The sequence below is a fragment of the Aquila chrysaetos genome, chromosome 21, assembly GCF_900496995.4.
Source record: "Aquila chrysaetos chrysaetos chromosome 21, bAquChr1.4, whole genome shotgun sequence".
In the NCBI taxonomy this organism is placed as follows: Eukaryota; Metazoa; Chordata; class Aves; order Accipitriformes; family Accipitridae; genus Aquila; species Aquila chrysaetos.
This window is the reverse complement of record NC_044024.1, coordinates 19767675-19787934: the sequence shown is the minus strand read 5'-3', so window position 1 is coordinate 19787934 and position 20260 is coordinate 19767675. Positions and strand designations below refer to the sequence as shown.

Here is a 20260-nt window from a genome sequence, read left to right as displayed (position 1 = left end):
TCTGCTGCTTCAGCTGAGTTTTTTCACCCTCCTGCCCCCAACTAAGGGAGGGAAACATTATAAGAGATCACACATCAGATTCATGACTTTCTCACACAAAGAAAGATGCACAAAAACAGGTGTTTGCCACAACTGTTTAGTTTTACTATTTTAATATCATGAAATAAAAGTACAAAAAATTTACAGGTATATTGTTTCTTACATGAAGATCAAACAGTTAACATTTGCATTTATTTTGCCGTGAAACCTGTATTCTCAGTCACAGAATGTGAATATTAGCCACTGACATCACCACCGAGCATTTCATTTTAGAAGGAAACTGCAGAGGTAAAAGGCAACAATCTTTCAAGGCTTCGTAAGAACCAAAAAAATATTCCAACTGTTAACACCAGAAGTCATGCTTCAGTAAACCATCCTTATCTAATACAGGTTTCACCACGTGGGAGGCTGAGAGTGTTAAGACATTTGAACTGGACATCTTGTCTAAGGGATCGTAAATAGGGGGTTTCTTGTTTACAGGCTATCAGCATTTTGGTGTCCTTGTTCGACGCATTTGCAAAAATAAGCAACATGTGCACATGTATGAAAAAGAACGGGGTGAGATCACCTGCAGTCTTGACATAGCTTGTGCTGTTTACTCCATTTACCACTCTTCTCTGAAGACAAGTCACAAACTGCTGTATGTAAAGTGCTGAGAGTTCAGTAACAGGCAGTTAACTAACCAGTAACTATTAAAAACAAGTTTATCCAAAGCGGATATCCAGGAATGCTTGCAGGTTGATGCTGCCAATTAACTGACTGAAACAAAATCCAAGATTTCACTGTATTTTTTCTGCTTCCTAGAACATTACAGCTACATGTCTTCCCAGCCCAAGTTGACTTTAACTTCATCAGCCGTACACAGACGAAAAAGTAACCCCTGCATTACCTAAACCTGCTAAAATATCAGACTCCATTTCATACGTGCCCCTCGACTTTTCAGACAAGCTTTCAGGTAGAAATTTATTTATGACAGACTGGTCTGATCAAAATACTATGTCCTTTGCTGGACTGTGTGGTGCCTTTTCAAGTAATTCATTTCATGAAGCATGCATGAAACCAAATTTCGAGTTTACAAATAAATAAAATGGTGCTCACCATTAGTTTTTATATATTTTACCATTTACTGAAATGCTTAAAGTAACTCAGTCCCTTAAGAATGAACTTGGGGGTGTTTAAATAAAAAATATTTGGAAATTGAAACCACATTTAAAATTGGCAAAACTATGCTTTGTTTTTGGAAGGGTCTTGCTTGTTTCTTCTCTTTACATCCCAATTATAAACTCTAGCCATATCTGAGGGTGCAGAGTTAAGGAAATAGCTCATTCATTAAGAAAAAAAAAAAAGAAAAAAGGAAAAAAAAAGGGAAAAGCAGGTTATACAGTTGGCCACACTTCATTTACTTGTAACAGTCAATATAGAAACCACTTAATGAAAGAGCTGACTTGGTGCAAAGCCTTAACACACAGGAATACTAGTAACTGTTAATAACTGCAGCATTTATACCATTTACTTAAAAACCTCCCAAAAGATATTACAGAGAAACACGCTTTTACTTTTACTTGCAGCTACTCTTTTCTGATTTCAGTCAACCTGCCCATATCAGCTGTTATTTGCCTATTTCAGGCATCCGTAACTTCCTGCAGCACTAAGATAGCTTAAGTATCAACTTGAAAAAACAAGTAGTTATTCCTTCATTTACTAAATCTAATGCTTCAGTTGACGGCTACCCTCATCATTAAAATAGTTTTTAAGTAGAAAGTATTAAACCCCCCCACACACACACCCCTGTAGGTGGTTCATGATAGTATAAAGAAGTAAAATAAAAGTTAAGCAACGCCTAAGCTAGCACCAAGCTTGCTGCAGCAGGGCTTGTGCTGCTTGGAGAACACTGCAAGGGCAGCTGAATTGGGTATGACTACCAATAGCCCGAAGAACAGTATTCACACGCTCTAGAGAGGAAGGAAGAGTCGCTATGCTTTGAAATGGCCACCTGGCCATCAGTCCAGAGCACCGACCCGCGCTTCCAACTCACTCCCAGCCTCGGTTCGCAACCACCGCGGTAGGTTTCAGGGGGACCCAATCGCAAACTCGAGCTTTGCTACATCTAACATGCCAGCCCTCAGCTCAGCACTGGAAACACAGTATCCCGTTTCACTGCTAGAAAAGGTTAAGTTCCCGGAGTGCTACAGAATTTTAAGGGCAGCCAGTCTAAGATAAAAACATGTCAGGAATTGGTAATTACCTCTACGTTAGCTTTCACATACACCTCTTCCCCCACAAATAAAAAAAAGGATACTGACTTCTGTAGTGGTGAACTGATCTCTAAGAAAATCCAGGTCTTCCTCTAGAAGATCAAGGTTTCTTGTGGCTGTTGACAAATTCTTCTCTAACAGAGCCTGAGCTTCATCAATATCATATTCAAGCATCACATTGGCCTGAAAAAAGAAAGATGGATAAAGCTTTTACTCTTGTATTGTAAGGAATAAGCCACAGCAGGCTTATTTCAGGCTGCTGTTTATAACTTATCACATTAACAAAAGGCTGTCCTGACAGGCCAAGACAACAAGATTCAGGATGAGCAATGCCAGAATCCACTTGAGGCCTCCACCACTTCAGTAACTGAGTAATAAATCACTCTAGTGACTTAAAAAAAGTTCTCTTCCTATAGCTAAGCAAAGAGGGATTTCCCTCCCTGTGGACTGCATTCAGCCTTTCAGGTACCAGTATCTCCTCTTCACCATATTTGAAAGGCGAGAGACTTCACATTTCTTGGCAGCACCTGTTAGGTGCCACACAACTCTATAAACAATTTTTGTTGCATTCAAGATTAACTTTAGGATCTCTGTGTGGAACACTGACAAACAGCCTAATGGCACTGGTCATCAACAAGAAGTATTACAGGTATTTAAAGATATAACGTGTATACAAGTCCTATCCTATACCGTGGTGGTTTTTAATCTACAAATCTTTATTTCAGTAAGAAGCTACCACATGAAGAGATAAAAGAGCAGCATCAAGTGAAGATGCACCAATGAAGCTTTGTCCCATTCAAGAACTGTGCATTGAGCAGAGCCACACACTACTAATTAGACACGATCCCAGGGAATGCTACACAGAGCTGCAAGAGCGAGATAAACCGTTCTTCTTTTAAAATAACTGGAAGACATAGTTTCCCCAACAATAGTAATACGCATAGCCCAACATGCAGACTGTAAGCAGCAAGGAGGATAAAGGCAGAAGGCCAAGAACACCTAAATATAATAAATTGCTTGTGTCACTTCATTACAGCTTTTTTGTAGGAACCTTCAAAAGGATGAACTTTCTCTGATACTCTGTTACAAAATAAACCTGGGATGTTCCATGAATGTTTGTGAATTCTGAAGATAGTCTCCTAAAAGCAACAGGTATCAGACAAATCTTCTCTTTCTATGATAGAAAAGAAGTGGGAGAGGTTGGGAGTAACTGCCCAATCAGTCCAGATGCTGCATGTGTCAACAATGTTTCTGTCCTAACCAAGTGGTTTTGTTTGGCAGCCAGCACAGGGATTTGGGAACACCCGGGATTTAGAAGTCTCAAATTAAACATTAGAAGGTTATCTCCACATACAAGGAAGCCTCTGAATACAAAATATCCCAAGCTGATCTTGCTTCAGTACTTGGAAATCTGCGTTCTGAGCTCTGATCCCACTAGTCTTTAGCACAAATTCCACTCTAAATGCTGGCAGGTACCTGTGAGTAACAGAAATCCCATCTTTCCCTAAAAATGTGCATGAAAAGGGACAGCAAGATGCTAAATACAAATAACGTAGAGAAGATGGGAAGCTACTTGCCAAACTAAGTTATTTCGCTGGGCACATTCCCATCCCAGGCAATGCTGGATGATGGTAACTTGAACCACAAAGTGATAGAAGTGGTAAGGAAAACATTCAGGAATATGCTTTTTGGAAAGAACAGTGCAGCAAAATTACAGTTCTCTGAAGCCTTACTGTTCAGGCACTAAGTAAAATCGAACATGGAACCTTCACTAACGCACTGAAATTGTCATGTTAGGTTTGCCCTGCTGACAGGACACAGCTCCGCTATGCACACATGAACAGAATTATGCCCACAGCCACTAGAAGTACAGATGAGACAGTGACGAACACTGTCTTTTATAAGCCTTTTAGAAGTTATTTAAACAGTTTCAGAGAAAGTTCCGTTTTACTTACCCCCAACCACAAACAAACTTTATCTGTAGGAGGAACTGAAGCTTTGCAGTAGAGATTATCTGCCAATAAAAATCTGGTTTCCATTGGATTTGTGGAATCCTTAAGACAAATGATAAAACTTAAAATTGCTATTTTCACTGGAAACTTATGTCAAAGACATAAAACTTACAGTAAAGAGCACACTTTCCTGCTTTTTGCCATTGATACAGTATTAACTTCAGTGGAACTCTACGTAATTTTACTTCAACATTAAAGTTAGAGCTCCAGTAATAAAGCATTTTAAAAACATGTATTTAAAAACAATATAGAAATCTCTATAAAGAATAGAGATGAAGTCAAAGCTTAGCTGCAATCTTTACACTATTAAAAGTGAAGTTTGCATTACAAACATTAACTTTTTTTGAACTAGCTTTCAAAAAGTACTACATACCTTTAAAAACAATTCTGTTATTTATAAAGGCATATTAAGTGTGCTCTCCAAAACATTTCTTGCAATGTGTTCTGTCAGGGTGGAAAGGTAGTTAGCTTTTCTCATACTCATTAGATATTCAAAATAGTTTACCTTTTTCTTCTGCATGTGTTTTAAAATTTCTAATGTCTGTTTAATTTCAGGAATCTGACTTTTTAGCCTGTGAATTAACAACAGTCATAATTTATTATTTTACAGAGACACAAAGTTTCCTAAACAAGTGATCAGTTTTATTATACAATCCAACCTCCATTTTAAAACTTGAAACTCTTAACAGCTTTCCAGGCTTACAAATGCAGATTTGAAAGATACGGCAAGTAAAGGCGTCTCAGCTACAGCTTCACCTGCCTCTTACCATACTGAGGCTCATTAGTTTTCTGAAGCAGAACAATACATACAGCTTTCAAACTGGAACAAACACATATTAACAGTAACAGATACCTGTTTGCTAAAATGGTATTTTTTTTGGATATTTCTGATCTCCCCAGAGGAGAGGGAAACCTCAGCAGAAATACAGATAAAAAACACTGTAGGTAAAACAAAACAGGCGTGTTGCTTCTGAGCTCCATAAGCTATTCTAACAAACAGCTTAGAGCTACAAGACTTGGCACTGTTAAAACGAAAGCTCTCTCCAGAGTTGAGGGCGTCCCCCTCCTCGACAGCCCCTGCAGCAGCCTAGCAGAGACGCTGGGATCCCCACCGGCCTCCCAGGCTGCTCCTCCTCTGCAGCCAGCAGTGACTGCCAAAGCAGGGCTCCAGGTGGACATCAAGAGGGATATTTGTCCACGAAAGACGCTTAATCTAAATAAAACATTACTTGGAGCTTTGATTTTAGCTTTTAAAAATGTGCTTCTTGCGTAGCTTCAGATCCAGACTGAAGCTACTGAAGAGAGAGGATATTACTAAACCAAAAGTTACAGGCTTGATACAGTAGTCATTTGATAAAAACATATTCTTATTTACATTAGGCTGACAAAATTAAGAGACTATAGCAGTACTTTTTGGCCTTGAAGGCTAAGGACCAATTCAGCAATACTGTAAATTCTTTTGCGTGTAATTCTCAGGAAGAAAAAAGACAAAAAGCTGGGCTTTTCTGAAAGTACTGCAAATGCTAGCTCTCCTAACATCAACTTTTTACTCCTTGGGATATTTAAAAAAACTAGACTTGTTTAAAAAAAAAATAATAAAAAGATAGAACTGTGCTAAACATTTCCCAATTCTGCAAAAATTATGACTTACCTCCTTTTCTTTTGAGCAAGATTAAGTTCCAAAAATTTATACTTCTGATACTGCTCATCCAACTTCTTAAGAACTACATCTGCTGTCTCATTTCCAGGCTGTTTCATAAAAGAATCTACATCTTCCTTTAAGGGGAGAAAGAAACCCTCAATGTTAGAAGAGTTTTACAAAAATCCTAGATACAGTCATGCTATCATCTTATTGCAGCTAAGTCTAGAGGGGTTTTTATATGTAAACAAACAACTTTTTTTTCCTGAAGTACAAAATCATTTTGTTTCCTTTCTTAGTTAGTCATCTTTTCACTTCCCCCTCCCCCCTTTTTTTGGTAGGGAACGACAGAATAGGTGCAAGGATTATCTCGTAACCGTACTTGCTAGTACCTTGTTAGTGGTGCTTTCAGTCCTGGCCAACGTCAAATGACACCTAACAGGGGCGGATATCCTCAGACCACGGCTAAACTTTGGTTTCCTACCCCTGTAAAGCAGGGACAACGCTTCTCTGTGGCTAATCAGATTCCCAACTATTTAGGATAAGACTGATGAAGGAAAAGAATCATGGCCCGATCAAGCATGTTGTGGCAGAGAAAGAGGCAAGCGGGGGAAACTGTGGAATCTGCTCAGGCAGGCTTTATGGTAGTAAACAGCTTGTCTTCGAAAGCTCCTTCTATAGTCAGCAGGAAGCCACGGAAACCTCTAGAGAACAATTCCAGCCAGTCCTACCATCAACTGGAAAAGTAGCCAGAGAAGACAGGCCTGAGCAGGCGAGGATGCTGACCTCTGCAAGTGCCTCCTTCAGACTCCCAGCAAGCAGTTCAGCTGCCTGTGGGCAATGTTCTCAGCCTCCTGAAAGGCACGCCGGGCCAGAGATCAACCACGCGTTTCTCACCTTGATAGCATTTACCTATGTGTAATTCAAGATGACCACACTCCTCCACTGCAGTAATTCTGTCCTTATTTGTCTATATGGCTCTGTAAAATCTGATGGAAGCCTACCATAGGCCTCTTCCGCTTCTTCTTTTTAACTAGGTGTTTCCATTCCAGTAGTTTCACATCAGAAAAAGACTATAATGCATTACTCAAGTCATATCAGACGTATAGCTGGTTCCCCTCATTATGACTCCTAAGCTCTCTTGGCTAAAGAAACTTACTGTGAAATTACTGAACCTGGTATGAAGTCACCCACCTTCCTTATCATTAAGGAAATCTGCAGTAGAAACATGAACGCCACAACAGACTTCAGCAGGCAGCATGATCTAGGTGGTACAACAGAACTCAAGAGACCGCATTTCAGACTACCTGTCTGAGGAACGCCTTAAGCTACCTCGCCGACAACAGAACGAGACGCATTCCTGCCTCCTGATGAAGCCTGTAGAGAAGCTTTAACCAAAACAAGCAAGGATTAGATTCAGGCAAGTGTTGTAGAAGTGAGGCCGGAGGATGTTCTGAAATGAAACTCCCTCTTGTGGAAGCTATTCTGCTCATGTAAATCACCCAAGACAGAAAGAAAAAGCAGGTGGGCAACAAATCACCCCCCCCACTGCCTGGCAGCCCACCTCTGCCTCAGTTGATGGCTGTTTGTACAGACAGACAAGACAGAACCCAAGTCCTCCTCAAATGAAGATGCTGAGAAGTGAATCCAGGCCCCCTGTATACTGGTGATCTCCTCCCACTACATAATGCCTGCATTGGCTTTGTGTGGCAAGGTTTTTGGTAGTGGGGGGGGGGGCGGTGGTTACAGGGGTGGCTTCCGAGAGAAGCTGCTGGAAGCTTCCCCTGTGTCCGACAGAGCCACTGCCAGCCGGCTCCAAGACGGACCTGCCGCTGGCCAAGGCCGAGCCCATCAGCGACAGTGGTAGCGCCTCTGTGATAACATATTTAAGAAGGAAAAAAAGTTGCTGGGACACAGAAACAGTAGCCGGAGAGAGAGAACATGTAAGAGAAACAACCCTGCAGACCCCCAGGTCAGTGAAGAAGGAGGGGAGGAGGTGCTCCAGGCGCCAGAGCAGAGATTCCCCTGTGGCCCGTGGTGATGAAGACCATGGTGAGGCAGGCTGTCCCCCTGCAGCCCAGGGAGGTCCACGGGGGAGCAGATCTCCACCTGCAGCCCAAGGAGGACCCCACGCCGGAGCAGGTTGGTGCCCAAAGGAGGCTGTGACCCCGTGGGAAGCCCGCGCTGGAGCAGGCTCCTGGCAGGACCTGTGGATCTGTGGAGAGAGGAGCCCACGGAGCAGGTTTTCTGGCAGGACTTGTGACCCTGGGGGGGACCCACGCTGGAGCAGTGTGCTCCTGAAGGACTGCGCACCGTGGAAGGGACCCACGCTGGAGCAGTTCGTGAAGAACTGCAGCCCGTGGGAAGGACCCACGTTGGAGAAGTTCGTGGAGGACTGTCTCCCGTGGGTGGGACCCCACGCTGGAGCAGAGGAACAGTGTGATGAGTCCTGCCCCTGAGGACGATGAAGCAGCAGAAATAACATGTGATAAACTGACTGTAAACACCATTCCCCGTCCCCCTGCACCGCTGGGGGGGTCGGTAGAGAATCCAGGAGTGCAGTTGTGGCCGGGAAGAAGGGAGGGGTGGAGGGAAGGTGTTTTGAGATTTGGTTTTATTTCTCATTACCCTACTCTGGTTGATTGGTAATAAATTGAGTTAATTTTCCCCAAGTTGAGTCTGTTTTGCCTGTGATGGTGAGTAATCTCTCCTGTCCTTATCTCGACCCACGAGCCCTTTGTTATATTTTTTCTCTCCCCTGTCCAGCTGAGGAGGGGGGAGTGATAGAATGGCTTTGGTGGGCACCTGGTGTCCAGCCAGGGTCAACCCGCCACAATGCCCCAGTCCAAGGCGGGCTGAGATTTACCACCCAGGTTTTCCAGCTGCAACTTCCAAGTCCCGCTGGTTGGGCTTTTGGCCCATCTTACCCAACTGCAAGGCTGAGACACGGTCACTTCTTTGAGCTTGAACAGAACAGCTTTGTAGCAGAGCTGGGTGTCAATGCTATTAGGATCCCTGCTTCATGGTGTGTCACGCAGCATCTCAACTGCAGAACTACCTTACAGGTTCTCCAAGGACCTAAGAAAATTCACTGGCAAAACACCACTGTTGTATACCATAAAGGTAACACAGTCTTAGCAAACTTCAAGCCAAGCCACACGACCACTCTGTAAAAGCCCTGAAATACAGCAGGATAGCACATTCCCCATGCGGCCTTATGTTTATCTTTTGAGTGGTGACCCAAATGAAGAGCCACCGGCACTCATTCTGCTTCTGCAGAGAGCTGTCATCACCTATGGGCATACACAAAGAATATGACAAGAGACACACGTTTTCAGATTTGCATCCCCTGTCCTCCCACTCACACACATGCTAAGGAAGGCAGAATAAGGAAGGCATTTTATTTGGAAACATCTGGATAACAGCTCAAAAGAAAACAGAGTTGAAAGTTCTCTCTGGAGTGGTTTTTAAACTCCAGTAAAACCTTGAGTTAGTGCTTAATGTCACTTGAAATCTGAAGAGGCACAAGAATCCATAGATCAATGCCTAAGAAAAGGTATCTGCCATAAGTGTTTGAAGAGCCTCTACTGAATCAAGACACTTAGAGAAAACATCTCTGAAGACAAGATTCACAGTAAGACAGCCTGTGTAGCATGCAGTGGGGGGAACTGTCAAGCAAGTGACCAGGAAGTCTTTATCATCACGATAGTATACAATGTTTTTGAAACAGAAACCTATTTTCTGACTAAAAAAGCTGTAATAAAAAACCAGCCTCAAGACACTAGTATTTTCACTTTGTGGAGCAGAATACCATTAAAAACTTCCTAGCATATGCTTATTTTGAATAAAAAGTCCATCTTAACATCCACCTCTAAGTACTCCAAGATCATCATCGAGGATCTCTTCTGCAGAGATAGCTGTATTTGATTAGAGCACCTCTCAACACTGAGAATTAGGAAACTTCAATGGGTTTTAGATCCAGATATAAGGTTATGAAGAACTGAACAGAAGCACAGAACTAAGCCACAACCCCCAGAACTCTCCCAGGTCGAATGGTAGAGCGCGTGAGATACTTCAGACACGAGTATCAAAAGAGAACAATGTGGAACCAAACGTGAACTGCATCGACAGCTACCAGCATGAAAACGAGGGATGTGACAGACACCCTCAAAGTGTTTGCTAAGGCTGGTTATCTCCTGTTCCTTGCCAGGGTGGCCACCTCCACTGTAGAGCCAGCGCAAGTTCTCCTCTGTCACGACGATCGAGGTCTCGTAGGGCAGCTGAAGCCACGGCCCTTTCCTTTCGCTTGATCTACATCAGTCTCCCATAAGGGGGTGGAAGGAAGTTAGCCGCAGGCAGCAATGGTTTTACATCCCAGTAAGATTTGCCAGACCTCAGTAAGTGTTAAAGAAACTTAAAGAAAAAGTAGGATCTGGATGCACTGAAAGCAAGTGTACTGTACCTGTTCATTCAGGACCTATGCCCTAGCAAGACACATAGGTAATACAAGTACTACACCTAGAAATAAAAAAATGCAAGTCAAACCCATTTATTTCTATAAAAGCAGTCATACCTGATCGGTCCAAACAGCTCTGGTAAAGGTATCAAGACAGATCGGAGAGATATAGATTTTCAAAATCCAAGAAAATCTCAGTAATAAAGCAGCACAATAAGCAAAGCATTCAGGGCAAACAGCTGATGTTTCAAGATGACACCAAGGCAGCCAGGTATAGCCAGTCTGATCAATACTTATTGATCAAACGAAATAAAGTAGCAATCAAGACAGCACACCAAGAGCTAGCTTACAGCAGAAAGGGAACAACCGATAATTCTGGCATTACGTCACCACGTAAGTCGATGAATTCTTCTTTTCAACCGGTCAACAGAATTATTAAATGCTCGGTAAATCACTTTTTAAAGTCGGATAAACAAGTTCAGCTTGTTTTCTGAAAGACACACATTTGTTGGTTTTCGAGAAGTCGGGAAACCTAGCTGGACACCGCGATCGCTTCCGAAGAGCGGTCCTGCTCAACGGTCAAGAACTAGATTACGAGAGGAAGACTCCGGGAAAGGTGCTAGGAGCGCGGTACGGCATTATCGGAGACGAAACAGAAGCGGCAACGTCGTGCTCCGTGCAGGAGGAACCGCCGCAAGGAGCCACGTCTTAGTCGGTATGAAACACACAGGCGTGACGGGAGGGTTCATTCATAACACGCTCTTCGTTGGCACGAGAGCCGGCCGCCGAAATAAGACGGTAACGCTTAAAACGGGGGCTGGAGTTGGCTGTAAAGCGCGTTAATTCTGAACAACGCCGAGACAGAACCCAGACCGAGCAACCCGACCCCTCCAAACCCCGCGGACCGGGGCACGCCCGCCCCCCCCGGGACACCGCAGGACCCTGCCGCTCTGGAGGGAGGAGAAGCCGCCGCCCCCCCCGGGCGCGGGGCGGCCTCGGGCCTCGGCCGCAGGACGCTCCGCGGGCAGAGCAGGGCCGGCCGGGCCCGGGGGGGGCGGCGGGGAGGGTCCGGCGGCTCCCGCTGAGCCCCCCCTGCCCGGCCCGGCCCGGCCCCGCGAGGAGCGGCCCCGCCGCCCGCGCTCCCTCAGGCACCGCCCGCCCGCCCGCCAGGCCGCGGCCCCGCCGCAGGTGCCGCCTCACGGGGGCCGGTCCCGGCCGCCGGAGCGCAGCTCCCTCCGACCGCCTCCGGCCCCCCCCCCCGCTCACCACGAAGACCGCCTCGGGGATGCCGAGGGGGCCGCGCTTCTCGCCCGCCGCCGCCTCGCCGCACCCCGTCTCGCTGCTGGTGGCCGCCGCCATCTTGGGGAACGGACGGTGCGTGCGCGGCCTTCCCCGGGACGCCGGGCTCGTACGTCATAACGTCGGCGCCGAGCGCCACCCCGGCCGTTGGCTGTCAGGGTTTGAGCGACGCGATGACGCCGTAGGGGTAGGCGGGGCGGCGGCCGTCCTATAGCCTCGCCCATTGGTGGGCCGGGGCTGGGGGCGGGCCCGGCTGTTCCCGCCCCTGCAGGGCGGGCGGCGGCGGGAGCGTGTGAGGGGCCGGGGGGGCCGCGGGTTCCTCGGGCGGCCGCCGCCGCCGCGCTCCGTCCTGCCTTTCCCCCACGTAAAAGCAGCAAAATCCGCACGCGTAACATGGGGAACGACAGAAACGGGAGCAACCGTCCTGCGGGAAGCCGGGAGCGGTCCGGCGCGGGAAGGGCACGGCTCCCAGCGCCGTGCTGCGGCCTCCTGCTCCGTCATGGGGCCGTGACGCAGCAGGGACGAGCTGCGGAGCAGGTCGAGCTCCGAACTGGAGACGAATGTCTACAGCGAAATGAAACAAAGCACCAGCTGCTAAAAATACCGCTCTTCGGGGCTGGGACTCTAGGAACAAGGCGCGGCTGCAGAGGACAGGTCCTGTGAGCAGGCCTTGTCCGGGCCCTCGGCGCTCCGCCGAAGCGGTGACGGGTTAAACGCTCCATAATTAAACCTTTTCGTGCCGTTGATTTTTGATCTTGAGACTTTTTACGCGGTAAGATGCAGATTTGTGAAAACAGCCCTTTCGCCGCCCGCGCCGTAGTGACGCTGAGGGTACAAAACCACTTCCCTTGGCCATTTTCCTTGGCACGCCGCGGGACACCGCAGGAGAGAAGGCCGAGCCGGCCCCACGCGATACAAACCGCTTTGTGTCCTCCCCTCCATCAACTCCGACGGCCCTGCACAGGAAAAAAGAGTCGCCACCTCCCAAAGGAAAACGGGATCAAAGCAAAACTTGTCAACCGATGAAGTTAAGCTACACTGATAACCCGAATAAGGCATAATACCACATTAAATGTAAACCCAGAAGAGTAACAAACTAATCAAGCATCCTAATTCAGCTGTTGCTATGAGTATTACAGAAAGCCTTAAGCCTGAGAACGCAAGAAAGAACGATCACACACATACCTCACATGTGCCAAAGTTTATTTTTTTCCAAAACTTGTTTCATCAAATAATTGGATATGAGCAGTTTTTAAAAAACAAACAGTTTGTGTATTAACAAATTGTGAAGTTCCACAATTAAAATATCCACACAGCCAGTCTTGTGCTTAGGCTTCTTTTTAAAAAATTATTAATTCGTAGAACATAAACCCTCAATTTTTATTTTTTTTTTCCAGTTTGTGGCTAGTGTATTTTCCACACATTCTGTATTCTTATAAAATGAAGGAACCCATGTAAAGGAACAGCTGTACAAGAATACATCTGAAAAAAGAGCCTGAACAACCTAAATTATAGTAGCTCCTTTTAAATAAATATCCAATAAAAGGCACAAACCTGTTACGGGGAAAAACATAACATACAAAACAAGACCTATTAAATAAATAATGTAAAGTGTGGGTTGGGGTGAGGGAAATCTGTTCCAGCACCTATTTTGTCATTGCTCCAAGACGAAATTCCAGCCAAACATTTGGTAAAGGATTAAACTTAATCACAAGGATATACGTTTGAGATATACTGAAAAGGTTTGATGTTACAATTCCTGTTGTAACTCTACCAGTTACTACCATCTCTTTAAATAAATGATCATGAGAATCTGCATAAAGTAGTGATACAGCAACGTATATATCAATGACAAGTCAGATACATCTTCAGCGTAATAGCAACAGGTTTTCTATATTCCTAGCTATCAGTAATGTATAAATGATAACATGTACAGTTTCCATTGCTCAAAAATATAATCTTTTAAATGGAAATAAATGACTGATACACAGTGCCTTTAGATGTTGTCCTTACAATACAAACTACCCAAAACAAAGTTTTCCTTTTTATGTACAAATTAAGCACCGATCCACAGTGCATACTATTCTAATTGTAACCCCACCCTCCCTGCCACACATCAAAAAACCCAGATGGGGATACACCCTGTATTCAATCTTGTAGTCAGAAGGTTTTTTTGTTGGTGTTTTTTTTTGTGTGTTTGTTGTTTGTTTGTTTTTAAACAAAAGTCCATTTGTTATTTTTACCTACAAGTTATTCCACCACTATGTGCACAGAACTGAGATTTCTCTAGTACATGTCCAAAATTAAAAAAAACTCAATTCAGTAACTTCTTGGAGGCAAAGTCAAACTATATCTAGAGAACATTAGAAAACCCCAGTTATTTAAAAAGAGGTACACTTTCAAGTCCAACAGGCCTAACACAATCAACATTTCCAAATTCCCCCAGAAGTTATCCTATGGTATACCCCACGAAAGACAGCCTCCCTGTAGCAGCATGAAGTCCCAACAGTTAGGCTTGAATGACCCACTAAAGTACAATAATGGAAAGCGCTCAGCGTATTTCAAGTCCTCCTCCTTGTTCAGACAAACATGGAGTGACATCTTAGTTATCTGCTTTCTGAAGTATTCAGAACAGGATTCTGATCAAACAAGTTGGAAGGAAACAAAAGGGAAAGTCACATTTATATACATCTCTCTTCAGTGTTTTACTCATCGCAACTACTATTTGCAATTCTTGTGGGCTATTACAGTTACCCTTCAAGAACAACCTTTGTCTTCAGAGCGGTTTTTTTTTGTTGGTTTTTTTTTTGTTGTTGTTGTTGTTTTTGTTGGTTTTTTTTTGAGAACAACTTCTGAGCCATAAAAGCCTTGACAGCATCTTAAGTCCTTGTTTTTCACTTCTAATGTATGAACAACATTATTTAAAACACAGTACTCTGCCATTTTGTGTTCCAATGTGTGCACAAGAAAGAGGTTGGCAAAAACCAGTCCTGTGCACTTCAGCACAGAGATGAGTGTGCAAAGCAATCTTTTCTTCATAAGGATAAATCTGAAAGCTGTGTTTTAATGTATCAAACATTCTGAACAAGACTAAAAAGAAGGTAGCTTATAAAGTTTTTAGGATGTACTTTGTGGCTGTTTCTCCTTTTTTAATACTAAATAAATTGGTATCAGACAGCTTTGCTACAAGAAAGCATACTAAAGAACCATTAAAAAATCCAGAGCAAATCAAAAGTAGTGCAAACTATACCTAGTACTAAAATCCATTTCTGAGCAAAGTACATTCCAGATATTCAGAATGCTCTGCAATAAAGTTATAACAAATATATACTGTTTGCCAGGCATTTATTTGCATATTTTTATTAAAATAATGGATTATTACTTATACAACTCAGTATGAGAAAGAGACCTAACAGCTTACAGTGCTAGAAACTGCCTGCTTATAACGCTCTCAGCTCTGTCATTAATGCCCAGACATTTATTACTACATGTACTGGTCTAGTTTGAACTCAAGACTTTTCAATGCTGAATAAATCAATGGAATTCACTATTTCTTAAATAAACAGTCCCCTCAACACAATGACCCATTCTAAATGGCATCTATTCCCTCATCACATGGAGGGTAACTATAGGCACTGAAGAACTCATTGGCTTAACATTGTACAATTGTTCAACCCAATAAAGGTGGATTAAAGCTTGAAGCCCTTTGTAATTCAAACTTGAATATTAAATTGCTATATACCGGTCCAAATTCTTTAAAAAAAAAAAAAAAAAAAAATCAAATCGATACACATTCAGAAACTCTGAGTTTTAAATTTCTGCAAGGTTACATTTCCCAGAAGTTAGTGGTTACAGATTGCAAGGCTTGTGGGGTAGTTTATTATTTTGTTTCTTTTGGGTTGTTTCACTTGGCAAAAATATTTCCATAGGGTTAAGAAATACTTCTTTTACACTCTTTGGACAGAACTAAGTATTTAGAAAAGGAGAAGGCTTGTTCCCACTATGAGGAAAGTGGTGTATTTTAGAAGTTCTCTACAGGACCATTTGACAAGATTCTCAGGCCTATTTGCATTCATAGTGAGAGTCAGAGATATTTCCGCAATCACAGACTCCCCAAAAGATAAAAGACATGCTACTCTGGAGGTCTAATTATTGTAACAATAGAAAACTATTCACTTTTTGAAAACTCAGCTTTAATATTAATCATTAGAAGAAGTCATTTTACAGGAGAGCTTCTCATTGTATTCTGCCACTAAACTTCTGGAAGAAAGGTTGTTCCCAATTCCATTTACTTGTTATGAACTGCTTTTTTTTTTTTTTTTTAATGCTATCACTTTTTATCAGACATTGAAAAATACAAGATAAGGCATTTTCAGAGCCGATTTCAGTTTTGGAGGAAGATTGTTAAATACAAAAGATGTGCCAGAAGTCTGTACACATCTGACCCATCATGAATAGCATACTTCATAAATTAGTTGATTTAAAAGATTTTCCTCTCAAAAGAGTCTGGATTTCTTAACATAGCATTTTTACCTTGAAATTACTACAGAAGAAAGATTACTGCAGCATTAAAGAAAAGATTATCTAAAAGTTTGCACATATTTACACCTTTAAAAATAATTACTTTTATATGGTTTACAACTAGGTTCTTATTTCAGAAAAGCAGCACAAGCTATTCTCTACAGCTGAATAATTTCAATTTAGTTGCCAGTTCACAAGTGTTGGCACTATTGCAAGGTTTGCTTCTTTTGACCTAATGGACTTTTAAAAAAATTGGATCTCTTGACTCTCTCGCAGATAGCAACAAGATTTTCAAGTGGCTCCCATTTGCTGCTCTCAGGGATACCTCCATTCACTGGCTCCCAAAGCTACTCTTCCTTGAGCTATGAAAGATGCTATCTGCAGAGAAGGTACTCGATGGAAGTGCAGCTGCTGTCACCTGTCGGAGGCTGCACATGCTGTTCTGTACCACACTTGGTTCCCCTACTCCATCACAGACTTTCAGCCCGTTTCAGAGCCTGGCTCTTTCAACTAGCCATGTAACACTGACATACCAATGGAGCAATTTATTATTTTTAATATATATATATATATATAAAATATGTATATATCTTGTGATTCACAGCATTTCAAACTCACATTATAAAGTTTGCAAATTACTTTAAGCTATTCTAATGTGAAAAAGCTGTCTGATTTCACACAATATTGGCCTTATGATAATGCAAGCATTGCTCTATCAGAGTATTTATCAGAGCACATAAAAATTTTATTGCTTGACTTCATTTGTATTGTGTCTTGGTTACAACAGCCACAGAATTTATGGAGAAAATAAATAGCTTTGACATCCTCAGTTAACTTCCTAAGGTAATCCACTGATGAATAAGGTTGTAGAGCAATCATGTAACCCCTCTTCTCAGCTTTGAAGATGATAATCCAGCTTGTACCTTCTGAGTCAACCTCAATAAAATACATTTTCTGCTGAGCAGTTAAAAAAAAAAAAAAAAATCAGTGAACAAACATGACTTCACACTGCAGTGACTGTTATAAACAAGAATCTCTGAAGCATTGCAATTCAAAATAATGTTGTATTATACAGGGAAGAAACAGTTGCCCTGTTCTGGAATACATCATGGAAAGATTGAAATCCAGTCTTTTCTTTTTTTACCAGTATTTGGTTGTTCTCACAACTTGCTGCTTTGGCGGATCTACATAAACTGTATCTGTGAAGTAGAGATTACATATTAATGCCACTTACATAACACATGGTTTCTCAGTATTTTAGAATTATGAATCTATTCAACTGCCTTGTTACTTGCAAGTTAAGACTATAGGTTTTGGCACTTTAAAAAAATCCCCAAAGAACATTAAGACCAACATACTTGGATGACAGGAGTACATAGTTTCTTCAACTTGAATGATCTCTTGTCCATGCCTTTTTCACTTCCCCACCACCCGATCCTTCAGAAAGCTTTCGCCACTGCTGTAGTCAGTATGACTAAACCAAGTATCCAGCTAATATCATAGCAAGTCTAAGTTCTACGTATCTTCACCACTCCCATTTTCTTAATATTGACACAGTGAGAAGTGAGCCACTAAATCTCTGGTTTTTACTTTCTTCCTTGCTTCCTACATTTGCATGCTCTCACCATCTGAATTTGCTTCCTCGCCAGCAAAAGCTGTTGCCCTGGACTGAGGAACCTCTTGCTTTCAAATGCAGAAAGACATTAGTAGCCCTTCATGAAGCATTTGGTTGCTTTTATCAAGACTGAAGTTTCAATGTGACCTCAAGATTAAAGAAAACAGTTCACCTGAGTTTCAGAAACAGGTGCAAATGGATTTGTTGGCCTTAGACCAGGCTGCGTATACATCATTGACTGCGGTGCCATCAAAGGAGCAGCTCCAACCTGAGGAGGTACCTGTTAGAAAAACAAAACCCCCACAAAACAGGTATATAAAATTCAAACTAGTACTAGAAGATACATCTTTTCGTATTGTAAGTATAGTAGAAAATAAGCACATTGACACACGCACATGTAGTAAAGTCAAAAGTTTTTAAAAACTTGCTGTATAAAATTTAGAGTCATCTCTTCCAATGTACAGTGTGTAAAAGCTATCAGATTTCACACACTATTCACCTTATGAAACAATACATATAAGTTGCAGGATGATTTCAGCATAATAATGCCTGCCATGAAACCCACTGGAGAAGGCAACTAGGTTTTTCAGGAATACAAGACAATCACATCACTTACCATTCCATATACAGGCACTTGAGGTGTGGTCAATGGGTATGTGATAGGAGCAGGTACCTTCAATCAAGAAAATTTTAATGTATTTTAGATAAGCTCATGCATACTAGTTATTTTTATATATATATATATATATATATATAAAAACTGTGAAAAATACATATTTTTCAATACTTCAGATAACCAACTTATTTACAAGAAATTGACTTACATATCCAGGATAGTGTACTCCATTCTGGCACAGCAAAAGGAGTAAGGACAGAAGATTATTTAAGAGGTATTCAAACTGCAAATTCTAATCAAGGGATGGATTCAAGTCCAGTACCATAACTGTCTGTAACTATGCTCAACTCATTTATTAAAACAATTAAAGCAGGAGGAAAAAAAAAAGTGCAAGGACAGTAACATCAGTAACTATGCCTGTTAACTTGGATAGGCTCCCTGCCTAGAAAGCTATCACTAGTAAGACTTACAGCAAAACCAGAAATTTTACTAAATCTAACCAAACATTTGTGTGAGAAGCTTTTAGAGGACGTGGCATGCAATATCCCTTCTTCCTCCCGTTATGTGTGAGAAGAGCGTAGAAAAAACCAAGGAAGCCAGTGACCATTCAGCTTAAGAAACAAATAGCAAGAGATGTTTAGTCAAGTAAATGTTGCTCACATACTAATTTCTGATGTCTGCAACATATCACAATATGAAAAGAGAAATGAAGAGCACCTTAAGCTGGTAAATAGCTCTTATCAGGTTATGTTCACAGACACAGTGATGCATGCATTTCATATTGCCGTGCATTTTTAAGTAGTGCTAACTATATAAAAAATGGAGTGCTAGTTAAAATACTTCACAATGAAAGAATATGCAGGCTACGCATGAATTGGAGGGTTAGTACTCTGAATGCCACAGACCAAGCCAGGACAGTTAAACCTTTCCAATACTGGAGCACTGATTTTAAAGACGTTCATACCTGAGCTAGTTCTTTGCATCATTAATTGTTGGAATTCCAAGCAAATGAATGAGCAGATACATGGCATAAAGCACTCAAGTGCTTAGAGCAGAAAGTATTAAACGTGAACATATGAAATAAAAGCACACAACCCAAATCCACAGTGATCAATGTGTACTAAGGTGCCCTCTATCTTTCAAAAATAAAAATGCATCAGCATTCTAACATGTTCTAGAGCACCAAGAGGCGGATAAAAAGATTTTATGGTCTCAGAAGTCTCACATAAGTGCTATACAACTGAGACATCCTCCCATGTGAATTTTTGAGTTCCGTTTGAGTCCAATACTGGATTTAATATTCTATTCAACTTTGATAATTTTGAATGAGCATACTCATGTAAGATGAGGAAAACAGGCATTACAGGCAAAGTTATTCTTATTGGAAAATAAAGTCAGACAGCAGTCCAAAATTCATAGCAAATGTGGCAAGTACCCTAGTTGTACATATAACCAAGATGAACATTCTACCTCCCTCTAAGGCAGCTATATTTCAGAAGTGGTTTGTATTTGTATGAATATATATAAATAGAAGGTACTTAGAAAATCTCTTTTAAAAGCATAGGAAAAGTCAGTTGCCTACAAATATCCCTCCAAGAAATGAAAATTCTTCATTTAAATAACTATAAAACTTCCACTTAGTATTTTGTACTGTGTTAAAAATATGAAGTTGCTGTTGAGCACTATCAGAAGTCCAAAGTGCTGCTTGACCTGATAATTAAGTTGCCTTGCAGGGGTTGCAGCAGCATTTCATGTGATAAAACTGAAAAATAAGCTGGAAAGGAAATAAGAACTGGAAGGAACAGCAG

General features: G+C 42.1%; 2 protein-coding genes and 1 long non-coding RNA gene across 11 annotated transcripts in view; 1 reads left to right on the top strand and 2 right to left on the bottom strand.

The window, feature by feature from the left end:
- Positions 1-122: 122 nt before the first annotated feature.
- On the bottom strand, positions 123-11828 carry VBP1 (VHL binding protein 1). Of its 2 annotated transcripts, none has more exons than XM_029997240.2 (6): positions 11668-11828; positions 5958-6082; positions 4812-4878; positions 4250-4348; positions 2339-2477; positions 123-1334 (listed from the first exon to the last, which is right to left on the bottom strand). In XM_029997240.2, exons 1-6 carry the CDS (start codon positions 11758-11760, stop codon positions 1264-1266), a joined length of 594 nt encoding a protein of 197 aa, XP_029853100.1. In that variant the 5' UTR covers positions 11761-11828; the 3' UTR covers positions 123-1263. The 2 variants fall into 2 exon arrangements, with proteins under 2 accessions (XP_029853100.1, XP_029853101.1); XM_029997241.2 differs by lacking the exon at positions 11668-11828 and adding an exon at positions 6338-7704.
- LOC115333794 lies at positions 5342-19858 on the top strand. Its single transcript, XR_003920921.1, has 3 exons — positions 5342-5453; positions 19027-19029; positions 19847-19858. It is a non-coding gene; the product is annotated as an uncharacterized LOC115333794 (long non-coding RNA).
- Positions 12887-20260, bottom strand: part of LOC115333791 (phosphatidylinositol-binding clathrin assembly protein-like) — a 34290-nt gene continuing 26916 nt past the window's right edge. For 5 of the 8 annotated variants that reach the window (XM_029997230.2, XM_041119142.1, XM_041119145.1 and 2 more), the window contains 4 exons: positions 18661-18684; positions 18453-18509; positions 18009-18116; positions 15029-17420 (listed from right to left, as the gene is read on the bottom strand). In XM_029997230.2, the coding sequence (XP_029853090.1) occupies positions 17406-17420; positions 18009-18116; positions 18453-18509; positions 18661-18684 (204 nt within the window). In that variant the 3' untranslated portion in view covers positions 15029-17405. Of the gene's footprint in view, positions 14340-15028; positions 17421-18008; positions 18117-18452; positions 18510-18660; positions 18685-20260 lie in introns of those variants that run through there. The other 3 variants (XM_029997234.2, XM_041119146.1, XM_041119141.1) reach the window with 2 other exon arrangements.